General features: G+C 35.2%; 1 protein-coding gene across 4 annotated transcripts in view; it reads left to right on the top strand.

The window, feature by feature from the left end:
* The window catches only part of KCNH7 (potassium voltage-gated channel subfamily H member 7), a 476,848-nt gene that overhangs the window by 288,747 nt on the left and 166,249 nt on the right, over positions 1-21,852 (top strand). For all 4 annotated transcript variants that reach the window (XM_019022597.4, XM_055379105.2, XM_055379104.2 and 1 more), the window contains exon 3: positions 12,609-12,764. In XM_019022597.4, the coding sequence (XP_018878142.1) occupies positions 12,609-12,764 (156 nt within the window). The remainder of the gene's footprint in view (positions 1-12,608; positions 12,765-21,852) is intronic.

Below are 21,852 nucleotides of genomic sequence, written 5' to 3'. Positions count from 1 at the left end.
ATAATCTTACCAGTATGTTCATTCTATTTTTTTCAGTTCTTCTGTACGATTTGAGGGATTATAAAAAGTCTCCACTGACATCAAAAAGTCTCTCCCAGTGGCTTACCATAGTGCCTGAAATTTCCATCTTCAGAGAAACTTTTCTGATATAGGACTTTATCTCAGAAAGTGTTTATTAAGTGGACTTAGCTTACCTAAGAGAGGTAACTTGTTGACACATTCAATGATCAGCTTCAAAGTCATCAGGCAAAAAGAAGGAACCATTGGTGTTTTGATGAAAGTTCCTGTTTAGAGAAGCTAACGGCTTAACCTTCAGCTGATGGAATTAACCCCAGCTTTTATATCCAACATATTTCTAGTTATGGGTAAAGCCAGAGGAGCATAGAGATTGCCTGTAAAAAATTCTAAAGCTGGAGCTGAGATTTAGTCTCTTATCTGAAAATTAAGCCTCATGCATCTCTGAAGTCAGGAAGTGCTTAAGCAAGACCCTTGGATAAATGTATGTACTGGTAAATTTTCATAAGGGATAAGATTCGGTAAAAGTTCAGAACTAGAGGCAAGGTCTAGGGAGGTAACTGTAGCTACAGGATAATAGGACCATAAATAAGGAGAATAGGGTAGACATTCAGATGTTCAAAAGGGAAATGGTTATACCACAAGCACATTTTCCCCACTCCCCAGTTAATCAATATTGGGCCCTATCTTTCAGTACATAACTTATTGGCTACAGAACTCAAACGTACTCTTTGATATTTTCTTTACGATAATGATAACTCATACTTTTTCAGTATACAAGGCAATGTTTTACGCTTTTTACAGATACTGCTTATTTAATCATCACAGCAACTCCATAAAGTGGGTAACACTATCATATCCATTTTACACATAGGGAAATTAAGGTGTCAGAGCAGTTAAGTAACTTATTCCAGAATGAAACAATGGGAAGTAGCAGACCCAGGAATTAATTCCTGGCAATTAAAGCAGGCTTTAAGCTTAACCTCTACATTACACAGCCTCTCATGGACCCAGGGAACAAATAGCCTATCACTCAGATAAATGTGTGCTGCTGGGTGAACAAATCACATCATCCTCATCCTTCATCCTTCTCTGTGGTCTCAGTGTAGAAACGGACAATAGCAGTCATTACCCTGTTACTTTGAAAAGGTACTAAGCAAGGTCCTGAAGCCTAATATGGGTAAGACAAAAAAGCAACAGTAAATGTAGGCTAGGGAAACTTGAAATGAAACATCTCTCCCTCCTGCAACCACCTTTGGAAGAACACATCTGGGGCAAGAGGAGCCACTGCAAAGCAATCCCTGCCATCAGGTATCTGCTACAGTTTCCTGCCTCTGGCAGCCTTAGGGAGCAGGGAACATCTGTAGCAGCTACCTGCTGCAAGACCTTGTGTCCAAGCCTGGGAGAAGGGTGTTCCCCACTAAAGCTGGACAGTGCTAAACATGACACTGCCAACTGGAATAAAAAGCCCTATTCTCACTGATTTTCCAGGGTATCGTTTCTACCCATTTATTCTTCTGTAAAAATGGTATAGGCATAAAAGAATAAAAATTAAAATCCCAAGTTAAAATAGTCCAACAGAATATGAACTTTTGTGAGAAGAGGAGAGGGCTAAAATACCTAGGGAAAAAAATACCTTTACTTTCACCTTTTTCTGCTTCTATATCATCACTCTTGTGCCTGACATACCTAAAGAGCCTAATCTTTACCCCACTAAGGTCTCTGTATCTATTGCAGGGGACTCTTACAAGAGGTCTGAGCTACCTTCAATAATTTGTTTGTTGTCTTAAAACACGCCTTTTCCTGTGTTGGCTGCAGTAGAGAATTCTGAAGATACGTGCAGAAGTTGGACCCTGGGACAATATAGAGCTTTGTGTGACTTAGGTCACTCACATCACCTATTAATAGGTATAAATGAAGGCCTCCCTCTGTTATGCAAAGACCTTTGCATGCATTAGACCACCTAGGTCAGAATCCTGATTCTCCTACAGACTAGCCATGTGACTTGGGGGAAATTACTTATTTTTTTCATGTCTCAAGTTCCACTTCTATAAAATGGGGATATTTAGTGGATGTACTTCCTTAAGGTTCTTTTGAGGATTACATAAGACAAAGAATGTCAAGAATGCAGCATAATAACTGGCATAGAGCAATTGTTTAATAAAAGTTAGCTATTATCAAAATCAGATGTACTGGGCATGGGAGCAATAAAATTAGTCATCTTGAGAAAGGGCCACACACCACTCACGTTGCCCTGGAGTCAGTGTTTCCACATTGCTCATGCTCTCCTTCGGCCTCAGATGCCTCTTCTCCTAATTTCTACCTATCACAATCATGTCAGACCCAGCTTGAAACTATGATTCTGATATGGTTAGGCTTTGAACTGTAATCCCAGAGAGAGACCTGGTGGGAAGAGATCGGATTATGTGGGTGGTTTGCCCCGTGCTCCCCATGCTGGTCTCATGAGACTAAGTGAATTCTCACAAGATCTGATGGTTTTATAAATGGTAGTTTTCCTCCGCTGACACACGCGCTCTCTCACCTGCCGCCATGTAACACGTGCCTGCTTCCCCTTCCACCAAGATTGTAAGTTTCCTGAGGCCTCCCCAACCATGCAGAACTGTGAGTCAATGAAACCTCCTTTGTTTATGAATTACCCAGTCTCAGGTAGTATCTTTATAGCAGGGTGAGAATGGACTAACACAGCTTCCCTCACAAAACCTTTTATATGCCTGAGCGGCATTACTTGTCCTCTCTTCAGACACTCCATCACACCCCCAGGAGTGGACTCTTTTTTTTTAAATAAAAGATCCCTGTTTTTAGTCATGTTTGGAACTCCTACAATTTCTGGTACAGTACCTTTTACACAGTAGTACCTAACCCATTCTTGTTAAATTTTATTAATCTACAATTTATTTTATTCATTCTAAGCTATGAAATAGGCTCACATTATTTGTAACTCCCTGCTCCAAAGCTATAAACATAGAGCATGATGTATGGTTCCTTTTGACAGTCATACGGACATCATGGGCACACCAGGCATGTCGCCATTCACAGCCTCAGTTAGAAATGACATCCACACAGGGGGTGGCTGTCCCCAGGATTCTCACTGTGGCTTGACCTTCACAATCGTGTGCACTTACTATGGCAGTATGCAGATTTGCTCATATTCTGAGTAAGCTCAGTCAGTTCAGTGTTGTGTTAAAGCAATTTGACCGAACAAATGGCAGTTTAGTGGGTGGGCCTGCTGTAAATACATTTGAGGTTTGATAACATAAATATGTCTGGTGAAAAATAAAATTGGACCAAATGACTAAATATTTGCTTGGGCATAAAAAAAAAAGAATTAAAAATTGTCACAAACGTGCCCAAACTTCCTGATCATAAATGTAGACTTGGTTTGCCTGGAGATTGAGTGCAGCACTGCAAATCAGCCTCAGCTTATTTTAACACTCATATTTCCCAATACACTAATTCAATCCACAAAGCTCCAAAATTAAGTAGGAACCAGAGCTGAGAAGTGGGTAAGCACCATAGGACATCTTAAGAGACTGCCTCTGATTTATGCATCAGAAAATGTGTGAGAGTTCTTCCTGATTTAAATCACCAAATAATTTATCCACTGTTAATCAAATATAAAACAGGGCTGAACTTTATTTTCTCAATAATCAAATTTATAAGTATGAAAAGACCCTAACACCTGAGGATAAATGTTAAGAATGTGTCAATGAAAATGGGTGATAGTCAACAATTAATTAGAAATTCACATATATCCATATTTTGAAAAGGAAAGGGAACTCCTGAGGAAACACAGCCAAAAATATTTCCTTGGATATGTCAGAGTTATCTCATAAAATTTCTTGTGCAGAATATTAATAGAGTATTGAATTAGGTCTTTTATATTATAAAACCTGATCTCTGTCAAGCAGTATGAATTGGTCCTGGGATGTGAAAAACTCTATCATATTTTATTTAGCAATAATCTTTTAACTTAGAACAAGCTTATGAGGAAATCATTGCTTCAAGATATGTAATCAAATATGACAATACTATTTTAACTAGATTCCTGAGATCTCAGACCAGAGCCAATATCAAGCAAATATATCAAATAGGTGACAGTGGCCTTTGGCATTCCCTTTCCTCTCATGGCCCAGCACTTTGTTCCCTGCAGTTCCTCCCTCTCCTTAGGTGACCTGGGTGACCTTTGATATTTACTTTCCTCCCTCTCAGAAGGGTGTCTTTGAAATAGGGAGGGAGCAGGACACAACTCAGTGTTTCCCAGTGACATTCCAAGGAGCTAGATGTTATCACAGACTTCTCTAAAATAGGACTTCAGAGTCAAATAAACTTAGAAAATGCTGCATTGGACAAAGTATATTTACTTGTTTTTGCAAAATTTCTCAAAACCTCTGTAACACTAATATGAGCTGAGCATCTCCTAGAGAAGGACATTTCCTAAATTGGGTTAATTACAGCAAGCCCTTTCCCGTAATATCTGTTAACATCTGGTAACACTCTTCGGGTAACACTAATGCAAGGGAAAGAGTGAATGCAGGACAGGTCTCAGTTCAAAGCTTGCTTCTGCTACTTAGTTGAGAAAATTCTCTGAGATAAGGTTTTCTCCTGAGAAACATGTGGCACATGGAAGACATTCAGAAAACAGTAGCCATGATTTAATTATATGGTTGTTAATAATTGTAGTAATAATAATATGTAGCGATCCAGGGAGCAAAGTATTCTTAAATACTTTAATTCCCTTATTTTTAAAAAGCCCTAAGCCAATGAAAGGGAGGGTAGAAGGAAAACGGTCATGAGCCAATGTAGGACTGAATAGATTAAAATGAAATGTGGGGCTGGAGACAGGCTGGGCAAATAGATGGTGTCTTGCTGCCTCCCAGTTGGCAGAAGGGAATTATGCCTAAGTTAGGAGTGCAGTGGGGTGGAAATGGACAAGGCTGCAAGAAAGAAGTGGGAAGAGCTCTTATTATTATCAAGCCATTGCTTATAAAACATAAAAAATATCTTAGAATACACCTGATTTAAAAGTCATGGAATTCAGAGTCTTGGCTTAATGAAGGAATTGGAACCCAAGCATTCTGTCCCAAAACAGAAAGGGCACAAAGTGTCCCAAGACCAAGGGACGGGAGGGACAACATGCATGGCTCACTTTACCACTGCCTAATGGGGATGATAATGGTACTATTGCCATTTTTGTGAGGATCTAAATCATATTAAAGCATGTATAGCCCTCATAACAGTGGCTGGCACACAATAAATGTTAGCTGTTGGCATTACCTTTTTTTCTAAAATGTGCTTTCAAATGCTAATCCTGGTACCTAGCCCAGTCCAGAAATAAAGATTGTTTCACACATTTCTACTGCATACCAAATTCCATGGACTATGGAGCTTGCTGAAAGAAGCTAAGTTCTGTCATATACGTTACCTGGAGCACTGTGTGCTTTTTAAAGGCAGTGGGACAATCCACAGGGATAAAATAAATACAAGAAATAAACCAAGGGCCTCATCACTGCAAAGGTGAAAAGGAGGCATATTTTACCTATTACATGATAAAAGGGCATTCCCCCTACTATGTCCTCACTCCCATTCAAAAATCTACTTGATGTACCTTCTCATCTGGGCAAGAGAATTAATCTGATGAGTTCATCTCAAGCTCCTTAAGGGCTGAGTGACTCAACTGCATCATTGAATATTTGGAGGATGTTTACTCACTTTTTTAAATTGAGAAATTGATTTTTCTCATTCAAGTTGATAATACTAACACTCACTTATTGCTAACATCTTTTATGCCAGGCTCCTTGCTAACTACTTTACGTGTATTATCTGATTTCACCTTCCCCACAGTATTAAATAGAATACTCTCTCTCCTCCCTTCCTTATTTTATAGATGAGGAATCTGAGTCTTGGAAAGACTAAGTAATTTGTCCAAAGTCATTCATTCACTAAATAATAGTAGAGCCAAGTCTGTCCAATTCTAGGGGCTACACAGAGCTGCACATCCAAGAAATTTACTACTCAATATCACTGCCTTCCCCTTCTCTGAGTGTTTAAAATTGTTTTAAATAAGAAGTAATTGAAAATAAATTATTCACACTGTTGGCATCTCAGTCATTGTCAATACTGCAACACAGCAGAACATGAATATGACAACCAGGTTTGTGTTAATGAGATTAGTTCTTCATTTTTAAATGACAGGTAAATATATATAATCTCTCTTGGAAATTCTGAAAGGGTCATCCTAGTCCCATATTACTCCATCAACTACATCAACCATCTAACAATCTAAATACATTCACTATTGTTGTAATTTAATCATGTTGGTGATTGTATTTGTGTGTGTGTGTGTGCATATGTGTGTGTGAGAGAGAGATTATGTTAAGGATGTTTCTTTAGACCTAATGTATTATCAGATACACTGCCAACTTTTTGCCAGCTCAGTTTTTTGTTTATAATGCTTCTATATACATTATTTTATTTGTTCATATAACTTCCTCCTTTTTGTTTTCAGTAGGCTCCTTTAGTCTTAACCATGTGACTGGTAAAATGAGAGAAATAGGCAAGTATTCTACTGAAGGCCACAAGCCTCCCACATGCAAGTGGGACCCAATCCATCACGCTAAACAGACGATACATGGCCATTCAGACTGTCTATCCCATTTATTTTTGTTAATATGATTTTGCATAAGAGTTATAGAAATCATTAAAAAGTCAGGAAACAACAGGTGCTGGAGAGGATGTGGAGAAATAGGAACAATTTTACACTGTTGGTGGGACTGTGAACTAGTTCAACCATTGTGGAAGACAGTGTGGCGATTCCTCTGGGATCTAGAACTAGAAATACCATTTGACCCAGCCATCCCGTTACTGGGTATATACCCAAAGGACTATAAATCATGCTGCTATAAAGACACATGCACACGTATGTTTATTGCGGCACTATTCACAATAGCAAAGACTTGGAACCAACCCAAATGTCCAACAATGATAGACCGGATTAAGAAAATGTGGCACATATACACCATGGAATATTATGCAGCCATAAAAAATGATGAGTCCATGTCCTTTGTAGGGACATGGATGAAATTGGAAATTATCATTCTCAGTAAACTATTGCAAGGACAAAAAGCCAAACACTGCATGTTCTCACTCATAGATGGGAATTGAACAATGAGAACACATGGACACAGGAAGGGGAACATCACACTCCGGGGACTGTTGTGGGGTGGGGGGAGGGGAGAGGGATAGCATTAGGAGATATACCTAATGCTAAATGAGGAGTTAATGGGTGCAGCACACCAGCATGGCACATGTATACATGTATACATGTATACATGTATACTAACCTGCACATTGTGCACATGTACCCTAAAACTTAAAGTATAATAATAATAATAATAATAAAAAGAAGCTCATCAAAGAAAAAAAAAGAATCACAGCCACTAACAATTTAAATAAAGTTATAAAACCTAAGTAAATAGTAAAAAAAAAAAGAGTTATAGAATAGTCTTTCTAAATGTGCTTTTGTCTCTTCAGTCAAATAAATAGACCCTATATCTTTTAAATTTATTTCTCTTCTTTAAGACATCACTAATACTAACATAGTCCATGTCTGTGTGCTCTGGACACCAAAATACAATTTCATGCTTAAAACAATTTGCTATATCCCCAACTCCAAAAGACTGAATTTCAAGAACATAGAAGACCATCAAGATATGACCTCCTATCACTCAAGTCCTCCTTTTGAAATACCTCTTCTCTTAGCCTGCAACACACCACAACCTTTTTTTCTTCAATTTTTATTTTAAGTTCAGGGGTACATGTGCAGAATGTGCAGGTTTGTTACACAGGTAAATGTGTGCCATGGTGGTTTTCTGCACAGATCATTCTATCACCTAGGTATTAATCCCAGCATTCATTAGCTATTCTGCCTGATGTTCCCTCTCCCCGATCCCCCGCCTCTTACAGGCCTCAGTATGTGTTGTTCCCCCACATGTATCTATGTGTTCTCATCATTCTGCTCCCATTTATAAATGAGAACATGCAGTGTTTGGTTTTCTGTTCCTGCATTACTTTGCTGAGGATAATGGCTTCCAACTCTATTCATGTCCCTGGAAAAGACCTGATCTCATTCCTTTTTGGCTGCATAATATTCCATGGTGTATCTGTACCACATTTTCTTGATCCAGTCTATCACTGATGGGCATTTAGGCTGATTCCACATCTTTGCTATTGAATGCACCACAATCTTGATTATCTTTCCACCTCACTATCTGCTCCTACCCAATCTCTGCTTTATCTTCTTTTTCTTTATCTTCCCTTCTTTGATTCTATGGTGCCTCCAGACTCAGGTCACATAGTTTTCCGACTATATTGATTCCCTATGTGACCTCATCCAGTCCTTATAGGTAATCCATTCTCTAATTGTTCCCAAATTTGTATCCTAGCTTGGGCCAATCCCTGAACTTAACTTCAGTCTCCTGGATCCAACTACCTTCTCAACATCTCCACTTAGATATCTAATAAACAATTGCAAAGTCAACATGCTGAAAACATATGGATTTACACAATCCCAAAAGCCACCTTCTTCCACAGTCTTCCCCATTTTAATAAATGGTTCTGCTACCAAATTTGTTGTCAACTTGGACCCCTCTCATTATCTTATGTCCCCCATCCAATGTATCAGCAAATCCTATAAGCTCTACCTCAAAACATCCCAAACAGACCCCTCATTACCACCTGCAACAACAACACCCTGGGCCAAACTGCCATCTTGGCTTACCAAGGGTATTGCAGTATTTTCCCAACTGGTCTCCCTGCTTCCATCCTGGCCTCCTCTATAAGCTGTTCATCACACACACACGTGAAGGAAAGTTTTAAGTCAAATCATGCTAACCCCTGGATAAAACTCTCCAGTGCCTTCCTGTCTAACATAGTGAAAAGCTTCAGATCCATTCTTTGGCCTTCTCCCCAGTGGCTTCTGGCTTCTCCCTTGACCTTGCCTACTCTCCCCACCTTGGCCTGTCCCACAACAACCATACACAGCCTTAGTTACATTGGCTTCTATGCTATTCCTCAAAGACATAAGATGCCCTGTGAACACAAACCACACACAGTACAATAAAACGCCTTTAAAGCAGTTCAAAAGGAGGAGTCCCATCATCTTATTGTAAAATGCAACTAGGTGTACGCCACCAACTTATAAAATAAAGTATACTTTTCATAATTATTCATATTACCTTGAGTTTGCTTGCTCTATGGCTGCAGTCAAAAATCACATACTCTAAAAATTTTATTAAAATTAGCACTGTTCCTCCTAAACAGTCTTTTCCACTTTGGAAATGTTTTCACTCGGGAGAGAAAATGTGGATATGAACCGTAGTCTAGCAATATTAGTATATTTGCATGTATAATTTTATAAATAATAGCTAATATTATTGTAAATAATCTGCTTCTTAACAAACACTATTAATTTCATTTGAATACAAGATTCATTTAACAAGGTCTGAAAATTTTTTAGATTTGTTTAGAAGTCTTATTTCCACATTATTAGATGTCTATTTTTTTTTCTTCATTGCTTGGTTAGTGTTTGCTGGGTTAGGTTTCCATTGCTCTTGCTCCCAATGTTGCATTCAAGAGAAATACTTAGGAGCACAGGGTGATGACTTCTTAGGGCAATGTCACTTGACCAAAGTAGTATCTTGACAGAACTTAGTTGGAGTTTGTAGAATTATCCAAGCTAAAATATTTTTGTTCTATAAAATATATTCTATTCTTCTCTTCCTCTAAATTCCATGTATCTCGTTTCATTGTCTGCCTTCCAGGAGGCTATGCAAGATTGATGGAGATATTAAATCCCCAAACTAAAAGAGAAAAGCATGTGAATGTGAGTTTTCAGTTGACTTGAGAGGAAATATATTGCTTAATAGAAATGTACAGGAAACAATGATAGTGGGCAATAAATCCCAGATTAATTACATTTATTTAATATGCTTTAGAGCCAATGCAGATAGCTGAACTTTTATATAAAGCACTATAATTTTATGATTTTTAGTACTATGATTTTTAGTAATTCAGTAAATTACTAACTCAGAAAATTTACTGATTTAGACAGTAAATTTTCAAACACTTGTATTAGAAAACATGATTTTGCCCCTTATTACCAAAAGCAAAACTGCTCTATTACAAGCCTATTAGATCTCTATCCCCACGTATTTTATTTCTTGATTTCTCAAACATTTTTTATGTTTTTTATAGTCAACAGTACACCCCAAGTGTTGGAAAATTTGAAACTGCTTAAATAACAAATGTGCGAATTCACAATGATATTCTAAATGATCCAGGAAATGTCATTTTAAATGGTAAAATCAATATGTATTTTGGTTCATTAGGAAAGTACATAATGACTATTTCTAGCATCTCCTCAGACTCTGTTTAACCAGTGTGTGCTGTGATGCCTGGCCTGAAGCACTTCTATTTTTAGTTCTAATAGAACAGTCTTAAATTGCTTATTTTCTGTTTACTAAAGTCATCCCGTTTGTTACCATGGAAACTATGACAAGTGCTCTAGCTAACTATTTTATTAAATGAATTGGAGACATAGCTGAAGAAGCTGAAGACTGAAGGTGCAGCTTGCCATTCCTAAGGCATATTTTCCAACATCTGTAAAACCATTGCCACATTTATAGATAATATGAAATTAGTTATAAATAAAGTTATCCACATTTCAAATTTGGGAAGCTGTCCACATTTGTATTATAACTAGCACATCTGAATTATAAGGAGCACATAGGCATTCCTAACTTACAAAAAGTCTTTCTAAAAGTATATCTGTCGATCAATTCCTTGGAAATTAGAACATATTTACCCATAGAAACAATTTTATAAATAATTGTTAGATCTCCAGGCCTACCCTCAAAATCCCTCCCCTATGAAGTCCTCGATCTGTGGCGGTCTCCATAATAGCTTTTGTTCTCAGCTCTAGCAGCAGGAGCCAAGATGCAGGATAAGAAGAAAGGAAAGAGTTTTCTTATGCTGACTTTATTAGAGCTTACATAGGTCACCATTTGGGATACTTGCATCTACTGGCCTTTGCAGATGTTAGGGCTCCCAGAAAGATCCTTCAGCTGTTTGCCCGGCCCCTGTCTCCAGCCTCCAGGGGTCCTGGCACTTGCTCACATTTCCGTCTGATGTTTCATGCCAGACTAATCTTGCTCTCAACCTCCCCCCGCCTCTGCATTGAATCATGATTCTCCTCAAGATTCAAGGTGGTCTCAGCTAGTTGTGAAAAAAAGCAGTCGAAATGGACACATTTCCTAAATCAGGGGGGTCCGATCTTTTGGTTTCCCTGGGCCACATTGGAAGAATTGTCTTGGGCCACACATAAAATACACTAATGCTAACGATAGCTGATGAGCTAAAAAAATAATAATAAGTAAATAAAATATGCTCAATGTTTTAAGAAAGTTTACAAATTTGTGTTGGGCGACATTCAAAGCCATCCTGGGCCACATGAAGCCCACAGGCCACGGGGTTGGACAAGCTTGTAAATGATTAAGAACACTTTCTGAAGTTTTGGCATTTTAAAAATACTTTATTTGTAACTTAAATAGCTGGAACAGAAACAAATTTCAAGCCTGTGAAATTTCCATTACCTTGACTAAAGAGCATATTCAGAGGGTAAAAGTGTGAGGAAACTGCTTTGAGGGAATTCTAGAAGTCAGCTGCAAGGAGTCAGTCAGCAGTCAGTTGATTTAAAAGAAGTCTACTTTTCAAGTGTATGCTCTGAATCTTGGACCTGTGGGTTTCTGTTGGAAGATGGATGGTGGTGGTTGATTGCAAACTGAGTCATACCTTTGTTTATTTCATTTCCACAGAATTCTAATGAAATATATCTTACTAGCCCTGTAATTTTGCTTTTAGAAGAATATCATCTTGAAGAGTACCATCTCATGAAGAAGATTACTAACACAATAATATAGACAAAACTTTGTTCTTATTTTCTAACAGAATAAAAACCAAACAAAACCATTGTAATTTGGACGTTGTGAATTTTGCACAGAAAAGAAAAGAATTACTGTAACATATATAAGATAGAGTCAATAATTTACCATTTTATGTCCAATAAATTAAAAGAGAAAAAGCACATAAGTTGCTTATTTTTAAAATCAAGATGACATGAGTTGCCTTCATTTTTTATACAGCTATATTTTATAGAGATTCAGATTTAATCAAAATTTATAAGAAAATGGTAAGAATTATTTCTAGAAAGTTAAAGAATATATCTTTTTAAAAATTAACTATTATAGGGATGGGTGTGAAAGCAAATAGAATTTGATATTTCTGTTTTTCCACAATGCAGTAACTGAATTTATTTGTAACGTTTTTCTGGAAAGACATATGTATTTTAAATGAATATGGTATGCAATAAAATATGAAGTAAAAAAGATCAAATTATTTTTTAATATCAGTTATCATTTAAGATACAAATTTCCTTGAGTATATTTCAATTTTAATGTTACTTGATAGTTCAGAATGAAGGCATATTTTTAACTAACATTCATTTTTAATCTCCTTAGGGTCCACTTTTATTTGTAACACTCACATAATTCCAGTGAAAAACCAAGAGGGCGTGGCTATGATGTTCATCATTAATTTTGAATATGTGACGGATAATGAAAACGCTGCCACCCCAGAGAGGGTAAACCCAATATTACCAATCAAAACTGTAAACCGTAAGTAAAAGGCAATGTGTACTCAATGCTCTTGATAATTCTGCTACTGTAGTCACTTTAATACAGTCTTCATTTCAATTCAGTTCTCAAAATATCTTTATATTTGAAGTAAAATAATTTGACATGAGTAAGCCATTAGCTCATGTTACCTTTTGGTACCTTCCAAAATTTGTTGGCTGCTCTGAAAGCCATTTAACTTGGATATAATATAATGTATTTAACCAGTCCCCTGACACCTGATGGATATTTAGGTTGTTTTCAAACTTTGTCTATTACAAATAATGCCAGAGTAAATTCTGCTTATGTATTTTCATATGTATATTGTTGGACAAATGTATCTTCAGGGTCCTTTAAGTGGGATTCCTGGGTCAAGGGTGATGCATATATAATCTTTTCAGATACTGTCAAATTCTCCTCCACATGGTTTGAACCATTTTACACTACCACCAGCCATGAATTAGCCCTTTTCCCCAAAACTATGCCAACAAAGCATGTCAGGATCCGTTTTCTCGACTATTGTCATTATCGTAAGTGAGAAGTAGTACCTCAATTAGTTTTAGTTTGTATTTATTCTATGAGTAAGGTTCATATATTTAAGCACAAAGGACATTTCTTTATCAACTATCCATTTCTTTTATACATTTTGGTTGTTTTTTCTCTATCTTGTCAATTTGTAAAGTAAGCTGCAAATAGCTTACCTAGAAAATAATGCATCTTTTATCTTTTTCATAATTTTTGTTATTTAAAGGGTTTTTTGGTAATGTGTCTAAATTTATAACCCTTTCCTTTATTGCATCTGAATTTTTGAGACATAATTAGAAAAGCTTTCACCACTCCAAGGTTCTAAATAAATCACTTCCTTTCCCCGGAACTTGTATGATTTCATTTTTTAGGATCTCTGATGCATTGTAAGCTTATTTTGGTGTATAGTGCAGAGTATACAGTTAATTTATCTTGTTCTCAATGGCTCACTCATTGTTCTAACATTATTTATTAAAAAGTCTATCTTTTCGCCAGTAATTTAAGATGCCACCTTTATTACACACTAAACTTCCATATGTGCTTGAATCTATTCCTGGATTTTCTGTTCTGTTCTGTTGATCTATCTATCGCTCAGAATCATACAGTTTATGTATACAATAAATAATATACCATGATCCCTTATTATTCGATATTAATTTTCAGAAGGTTGAGGTTATTTTTTGATTAATTTTCCATGTGAACTTTAGAAGCAAATTTTCTAGAGCTACAAAAAATTATTTAATATTTTTATTGGATTCACATTAATTGTGTAAGTTAACTTGAAGACAATTGATGTCTCTATAATGGTGTAATTCTATTCAAAAATATAGTATGCATTTTTATTTTCTAAGTCTAATTTTCGTGTCTTTCAGGAATGTCTTAAAATTTTCCTCACTTGTTTACTTTGCTCCTTGACATGTAACTTTTGTTGTTGCTGCTATTATAAATGGAACTTTTTTCCCATTATATTTTCTTATAAAAGTAACTTTTCTTTCTGAATACATTAATTTTACATCCAACTATCTTAGTGAATTCTTAGTTTACAGTGACTTATACATTGACTTTTATGAATTTTTCAAATATTCTATCACATAAAATAAAAATTGTTTTATATTTCCTTTCCAATTCTTGTACATCTCATAGTTTTCTCTTGTCAAAATGTGCTGGCTATTACCTCCAAGGTATCATTAAAAAGAAATCAACAGTGAACACTACGCCCTGGCTCTGATTGTTGTGCGAGTGCCTTTAATTCAAACTTTCCCCATTAATTGAAATAATGACATGTGAGTTGAGTTGTATGTGCTTTATTATTCTAAGAAAGTTTCCATTGACTTAAATTTTTTAATAATGGGTGCTGAAATTTGTAAAGTGCCTTTTTTAGCCTCTGTGGAAATGAGTGTATTTTTCTTTTCCTTTTTTTAAAATATATTTTATAAATGAAGCTACTAATATGAACCATTCTTGCATCCTTGGAAGAAGACACATTTGGACATGATATATTTCATTTTGTAATATGTTGTTGGGTTCTCTTAACGCATATTAATTTTGCAATTTGCATCAATATCCAATAGGGAGATTGATCTATAATTTTTGCCTGCATATGTGCAATTTTCTAAGGTGTTGGTATCAATATTATAATTCCTTCAAAAATAGTTGAGAGTTTCTTCTCCTTTTTGTATGCTATTGAAGCATTTAAGTCGTTTGAGGATTATCTAGACTTTAAAAGTTAGGTGTGATTCCCCTGTAAAGTCATCGAGGTACTTATTTGTGGTAATTGTTTGTGAAGTAGCTCCTTGACAAATTTATTTTTCTTCTTTAATAATGGTCTACTCAAATTATCAATCTTAACTAGTTTCAGTTTTGCTAGACATTATTTCCCTAGAAATTATTTCATGTAAATATTTAAATTTTGTTTCAATAGAATTATGCAAGGTAGTATTTTATGATTTTTTTAAAAAATCCTCAGTTCCTATAGTTTTTTTCTTGAAATTTCTCATTTCTTTTATTATTGTTTTCTCCATTTAAAATTGTTGATTAATCAGTAGTTTTTTCCCAAAGACTTAACTTTTTATTGGTTTATTAATTCTATTAGTTTTCAAACTCACAAAATTTTGCTTTTATATGCTTAATTCAGTTTTTATCAGCTTACTTTGTTGCCTCTTTTTCATTGCATCGATTTATTTTCATTCTTTCCGTTTTTTGGTATATGATTTTAAGGCTATATATTTTTATCTAAGCACTGTGTAAGCTATACCCCATGAATTTAGAAATGTAATATTATTTTTCCTAGAAAATATGCAACTTTTGTTTTCCTAGTTTTTAACTTGAGTTGTTTAATATAGTTTTTAGTTTTCCAGTAGGAAAGGTATTTTTAAAGTATTATTTTTTGTTAAAAACTTCGGGTTTTATTGTCTTACAGTCATAAAATGCTGTTTGTATTATTTCCCTTTTTGTAATTGTCTAAAATTTGCCCATAGTTTATTATTTGATCAATTTTCATGAGTATGCCATGTGAATATGAAAAAAAGTGATATTACAGAATATCAAGCTACAAAAGTTGATATCTACTTTTAAAACTCTGCCTTATTATTATGCTGTCTTCTATATCCTTACTTATTTCCTGTCCTCCAGATATGTCTTGGGTTTAAGAAAGTGTATTAAAGTCTTCTACTGTTAGAATATTTCTTGGTATTTCTCATTCTATCTCTTGCAATTTCTGTTTTATGAATATTGCTTCTCTTGTTTATTTCATAGATATTCATATTTCATAGGTAGCCATATATTTTTTATTAGTATAAATTAGCATTTAGCATTACAAAGTATCTCATTTTTGTTTACTAATTTTCCACCTAAATTCTACTGTATCTTAAATCATGACACTTGAGTCTTTTCTTTTTTCCATTTTCTTTCTGTATTTTAAAGCCATCTTTTAGTCATTTGCCTTTGTTTTGGTTGTGTCTTTTTTATACAGTGTGCTGTTTTTATGCAATGTGAAGCTTTTCTTTATTGCTTATAAGAAAATGATACTTCTACGTTAATTGATTATAACTGCAATAGGTATTTACATTTATTGACGCAACTGATGTGTTTGTTTTCTTGATACTAACATATTCTAGGTTAAATATACTTTCTTGAAGTACTTCATTATGTTATCTTTTCTTTGCCCTTTTAAAAACTGGTTTTTGTTGTTTTATTCTGGTTTTGGGGTTTTTTTGGTATTTGGGAAAATTTATATTTTTTTCCAACAGTTATCTTTATAAGAAAATGTTATATACTCTCCTTAACTCTTTCCTCTTTTCCTCAGTCAGTGTATTTTGGTTCCCTATTTTGAGCAAAAATAAAATTATTACGGCAAAAACCTCAATTATTTTGCACCAACCTAATAGCTTATAATCCTTTTCTTCTGCTTCCCACCATGCAGTTTTCGTCAACAATATTCTATTTCTTAAGGCTCATCTTTGTGCTCCTGAGTATCTTTAGTCTCCTGCCATTCAGTGTGTCAGTTTAAAATAACATCACTTGACTCTCATCTGTTACCAGTAAGGTACTCAGTCAGCTTATCTATTTTCTTCTCCTCTCCCTCCCATTTTGTTGGGATATGTTATTTCTAGCTTGTCAAGTAGATAATGTGTATATACTTCTTACTTTTCTTTTGGCCTCAAATTTCTAGTGAAATGTATTCATGACTGTCTTTTTGTCAGAGATTCCCCAAACACAGCTTCTTAGATGAAGTATATCCCCTTTGGGAAACGTGTGTGGGTAAAATATTTTCAGAGTTCTCTCGTGTTTAACATGTTTTTATATCACTTTGACATTTGAAGGACAGCCTAGGTAGATATGACATAGTATTTGGTCCATATTCTATGCCCTGTGACTCTGGTCAATATTGTTTCATTCTTTTCTTACATCAACTGTTGCCGACAAGTAGTCTGACGTCAACCTGCTTGACTATCCATTGTAAGTGACTCTGGTATCTGGGGTCTTGTGCACTTTTTAAGCCCCTTCTATTGTCTCTCCAGGAACTGGTGCTCATGTTACAGACCTGCTCTTGAGATTTCATACTCAGTGAGAGGCCCTCTTCTGCTGAAGGTGAACTCTGTTTAATAAGTGTTCCATCACTCCAGGGAGACTTCTGTACTCCTCTTTCATCATTTAGTTTCACCTTGACTCTCTGTTGCAGTGTGCTCTTCTGAGCCAATTATGCTTGTATTAGCAAATTCCCCATCTACATGTAAATAAAAGTCTGTAAGTTGTCTTTCTCTAGTTACTGCATAAGCATGGTTTATGGGTACTTTTATTTGACTCCTCCTTTATTAAATCTCCAAGGTTTATATAAGGGTCCATGAGGATTTGGTAATTTAGATATCTGTCATTATCTATGGGAAGCTGGAAGCCTTATCACAAAACTTTAATATTTGAGAAAGGAAATTGTTATACTGTGTATAAATTCAGATAGAAAAATATGCGTATAATGAAAAACATGGTCCCAAAAGCCTATTTTGTAAACCTAAGTATAATACCAAATCAAACATAACTCAGCTGATAATTTTTCTTAATAGCAATTTTTCCTTAGGTATGTCTAAATGACAGTACAATATTCTTTTAAAGCAATATTGACACAAATATATTAATGTAATATGATTCTAATATTCTAAATGTTTTTCCCTGAACAATATTACACTTGGAGAAAACTCTTATCAGAATTACTAATTCATCAATCTTCCAGGTGACATATTTAGAAAAAAAAATTGAGCTACCATAAAAAACTTCTTACCCCAAAGTCTTGATCCCAAAGTTGATGACTGTTTTGATTTTCTTATACTTTCCACTAACAAATGCAATCATTAATGAATGATTCCTGAGAGTACACTTCTAATGTCAACCTCTATTTGTCATGAATACCAATAAGGTAATTTGTTTGGATGGTGGATACCTAGTTTAGTTTCTTCACTGTCTTCTCAAATTCTCATATTTTCCCACGGAATAGTTGTCTTTCATGGTCCATCAAATTGGATGGAAGTGAAAAAGGGAGAGTGTATCAGCAGCATGGCAGAGAAGGGGACTTTTAAAAAAGATAATGTGTCCGTTTAAAACTGGAATGTAAATGGAGAATTGAAACCTTGGTTTCCTAAATGGAAGATAGTCTTTACAGTAGCCTCCAGGATATAATACACAATTTATGCAACTTTATATTGTGATTAAAATAAAGTCCTATGTACAAGTTATAACAAATGCAGTAGAGATTCTGCTTCTTATTTTATGAACATAAGTTGTTTCCCTATGCTTTAGCTGTCACTCATACAGGGAAGCATTGGATAGAGTAAAAATATGCACATAAAATTATTTCCAGAGCATTACAAAGGCCCATTATTTACCACCTGTATATCGGTTTTGATTACACCCTTCTGTCATTATATGACCTAGATTTCCTTTTACTTGGTGTCAGTTTTTGAGGAATGGATTGTTAAATCAAGCAGAAAAGTTAAAGAAAGACAAATTATGCTTGATACCTTCTGATACTAACCAATTTCGACTTCATATTTTTTCTCATCTTTGGCAAACCCCTGCTGATTTTTTTTCTTTGAAGTATAATGTTACTACCAGTGTAAAATAATGATACTGGCTATTTCAAACATTGTTGTTCCAGTGATAGCCACTTAAAAAAAAATAAAGAATAGAAAATTCTGATGCACCTCTTTTAGCAGACACATCTTAACCTTCAAAATTGTGATATTATTGCTTCAAAACCTACATTGTAACTACCAGCTTTTGTATCACTTGAAATGATCTGAAATAAAAATATGGTTACAAAGAAGTATACAATGGTATTCACAAAGGCAAATTTTAAACTGGCATTTCCCTTTAACCAATGCTTACTCTCTCACTAAAGTGTTTGTAATTGTGTGTGTGTGTGTGTGTGTGCGCGCGCACGCTAGCGTGTCTCAGAGTGGTAGGATTTCAGTGACAGTAATAAGAAAAAGGTTGTTGTGTGTTTGGGAATATGTTACTTTCTGAAAATTTAAATACCTCTATTGAAATAGAGACAAAATAAAGGAAAAGATGTGACATGACTACACAAGAAGCATAGCTTCAAACAAAGGGAGGTATTAAATTACGAAGATTAAGGAAAAGAAAAGGAGGGAAATACACAGTAGAAAATATGGATTATAAAAAGGCATTATGATACATTGGGCTCCATACATTCTGAAAACTTAGAGACTTCTTTTATATTGAATTAAGTGGTGGATCATTTCTCAGTACAAATACCTAGTTTCAGAGCCAGGAACTCTACACAAGAAAAGTGAGCAGCTTTCTCTCAGAAGACCTTATTTTTCATAAACTTATTCTCTGTAGAAGACCTGGAACTAGCCACAATTAGATGACTTTTGTCCCCTGAAATGAAGCAAATACAGAAGAAAGTGTTATTTTGATAAATCTTGCTATCAAATTTTGATAAGTACTGAATAACTGAGCCAATTAATTGCTACATAATAGATATAAACACAAAATAAAAGATGAAATTGAACACTTTCTCACTGAAGTCTTCTGTAAAAAGTTTGCAGTCTAAAAAATGGAAATAATACGGAGTGAAAGAGAAAATTGTGCATTCCCTACCAAGCATAGGGGGCCACATTTAAAGGAGCCAATAGTAATGGAAAAGTGTGTTCTCTTCTTTTCAGCTGTAATACTTGATGATGTAGAATATATGTGAAAAATGGAGGAGAAACAAATTATGCATTCTTGTTTACGTGATTAATGCCCGAGTTTACTGTCATCGAGTATAAGAGGTTTTCACTTTTACTGTTTTAAATAAATTATTTTTGTTTCATTTTAAATTATTGAAAACTATATTTGAATTTCGTATGTCTTCTATAGCATGAATCTAGTATCATACTCTGATTCACACACAGATACATGCACACTTTTGAATTCTCTAAACATTTCTTGAAGGGATTGGGGAAACCTAAATTAAACAAAAATTGGTACTTAAATTGGATTCCCTTCTTTTACATTCCATGTCACCGCATTCCCTCGAGTCTTTCCACCTCTGTAACAGCTATTTCAGTACCATTTGCTTGTTCCTCTTACTCTACTCTTAAAAGCTGTTTGTTTCTCCCCTGGGAGCTGCTTTTAATATTCCTTCCTTCCTCGTCATCTCTATATACGCTGCTTAGGCAAACTCATCGTTTACTTACAGGGTAAAGACCCTCTCAAAAATCAGTATCTCCAGCTCTTATCTTTCTTTGGGCTTATTTACAACCTCATATATCCCACTAGACATCTCCTTTAGAAGATTTTAGTATTTCTGGGCGATTTAGCATTTCAAGCTAAGAACTGCCTTTCCATCTTCAGCTACCATCCATTTCATCCCACCAAAAACTCTTCCTTTTCATACATTATGAATAGTCATTATCCAAAGCTCCCAAGCCAGAACCTCGGCATGATACTAAACTTCTCCTTCTCTCTAATCCTCTATTCTCCCAACCAAAGGCTAGCCAAGTCTATGAAACACATCTCTTAACTATCTCTCTCATATAGCCCACTATAATTGTCCTATTCAGACCCTCAACACATCTTTCTTGAACTGATATAATAGTCTCATAATTAGTATTCCTGCTTTAAGCTTCTTTTCTTCAGGATTACACGTTATATTGCCATACATCACATCATAATAGTCCACTGTCTATATCTTTTACAATGGTCCTCTATTGCCTAAAATATAAGACTCCAAAGTCCTATGCATGGATAATACAATCCACCTATCATGATATAGCTTCTGATACTTCTTCAGCCTAATTTCCCATCACATCCCATATTTTAGTGCGGGTTCCTTGAAACTACCATTCACTTTATTCCACCTAATTTGTATCATGTGGTGTCCCCTCTACTAAAATGCTTTTCTTCTTCTAGCATTCCTATTCCAAAGGACTCTTCATCTGTGGAGCATTCTTAACTCACCCACATGGGTCCTGTGAGATCATAATACCTCATACCTTTCTCTACTACCACGTTGGTCACATCTGTTTGCTTAGTAAACAAGTAATATGAATGAAGAAGGCCAGGAGTAAAAATATAGAGAGAAGTGAAGACTGGAAAACTGGAGAACATCTTTATCTTATTTGAAGTGGTCCATAACCCTTCAGCTCTACTTCATTGCGGGGACATTTTATTTTCTTCCATATAGACCTAATATTTTGCAAATAGTAAGTACCTAATACATGTTTGTAGAAGACATAAAAAGTTATTTTTTTCCGTTAATAATTAAGCTACTTTTTTCCTACTGAATGGGCATTACTCAGATTGCCTGCCAATGGTTCTTCAAGTGTGAGACCATCAGCATCACCTTGCAATGTGTTTGAAGTGCAAGTTCTTGGGCCCTACACCAGAACAACTGATTCGGAAACACAGAAATTCACCAAGCTGTGTTTTAACAAACACTTCAGGTCATTATGATGCCCAAGAAGGTTTGAAAACCATGGTCTAGGTTAATGAATGTTTAGATAGTACTATAAAAATAAATTTTAAGTGAAAATAAATGTAAGAAATAACCTAAAATTTCTGAAGT

Source organism: Gorilla gorilla, chromosome 11, assembly GCF_029281585.2.
Source record: "Gorilla gorilla gorilla isolate KB3781 chromosome 11, NHGRI_mGorGor1-v2.1_pri, whole genome shotgun sequence".
NCBI lineage: Eukaryota > Metazoa > Chordata > Mammalia > Primates > Hominidae > Gorilla > Gorilla gorilla.
This window is presented reverse-complemented; position numbering and strand designations above follow the sequence as displayed.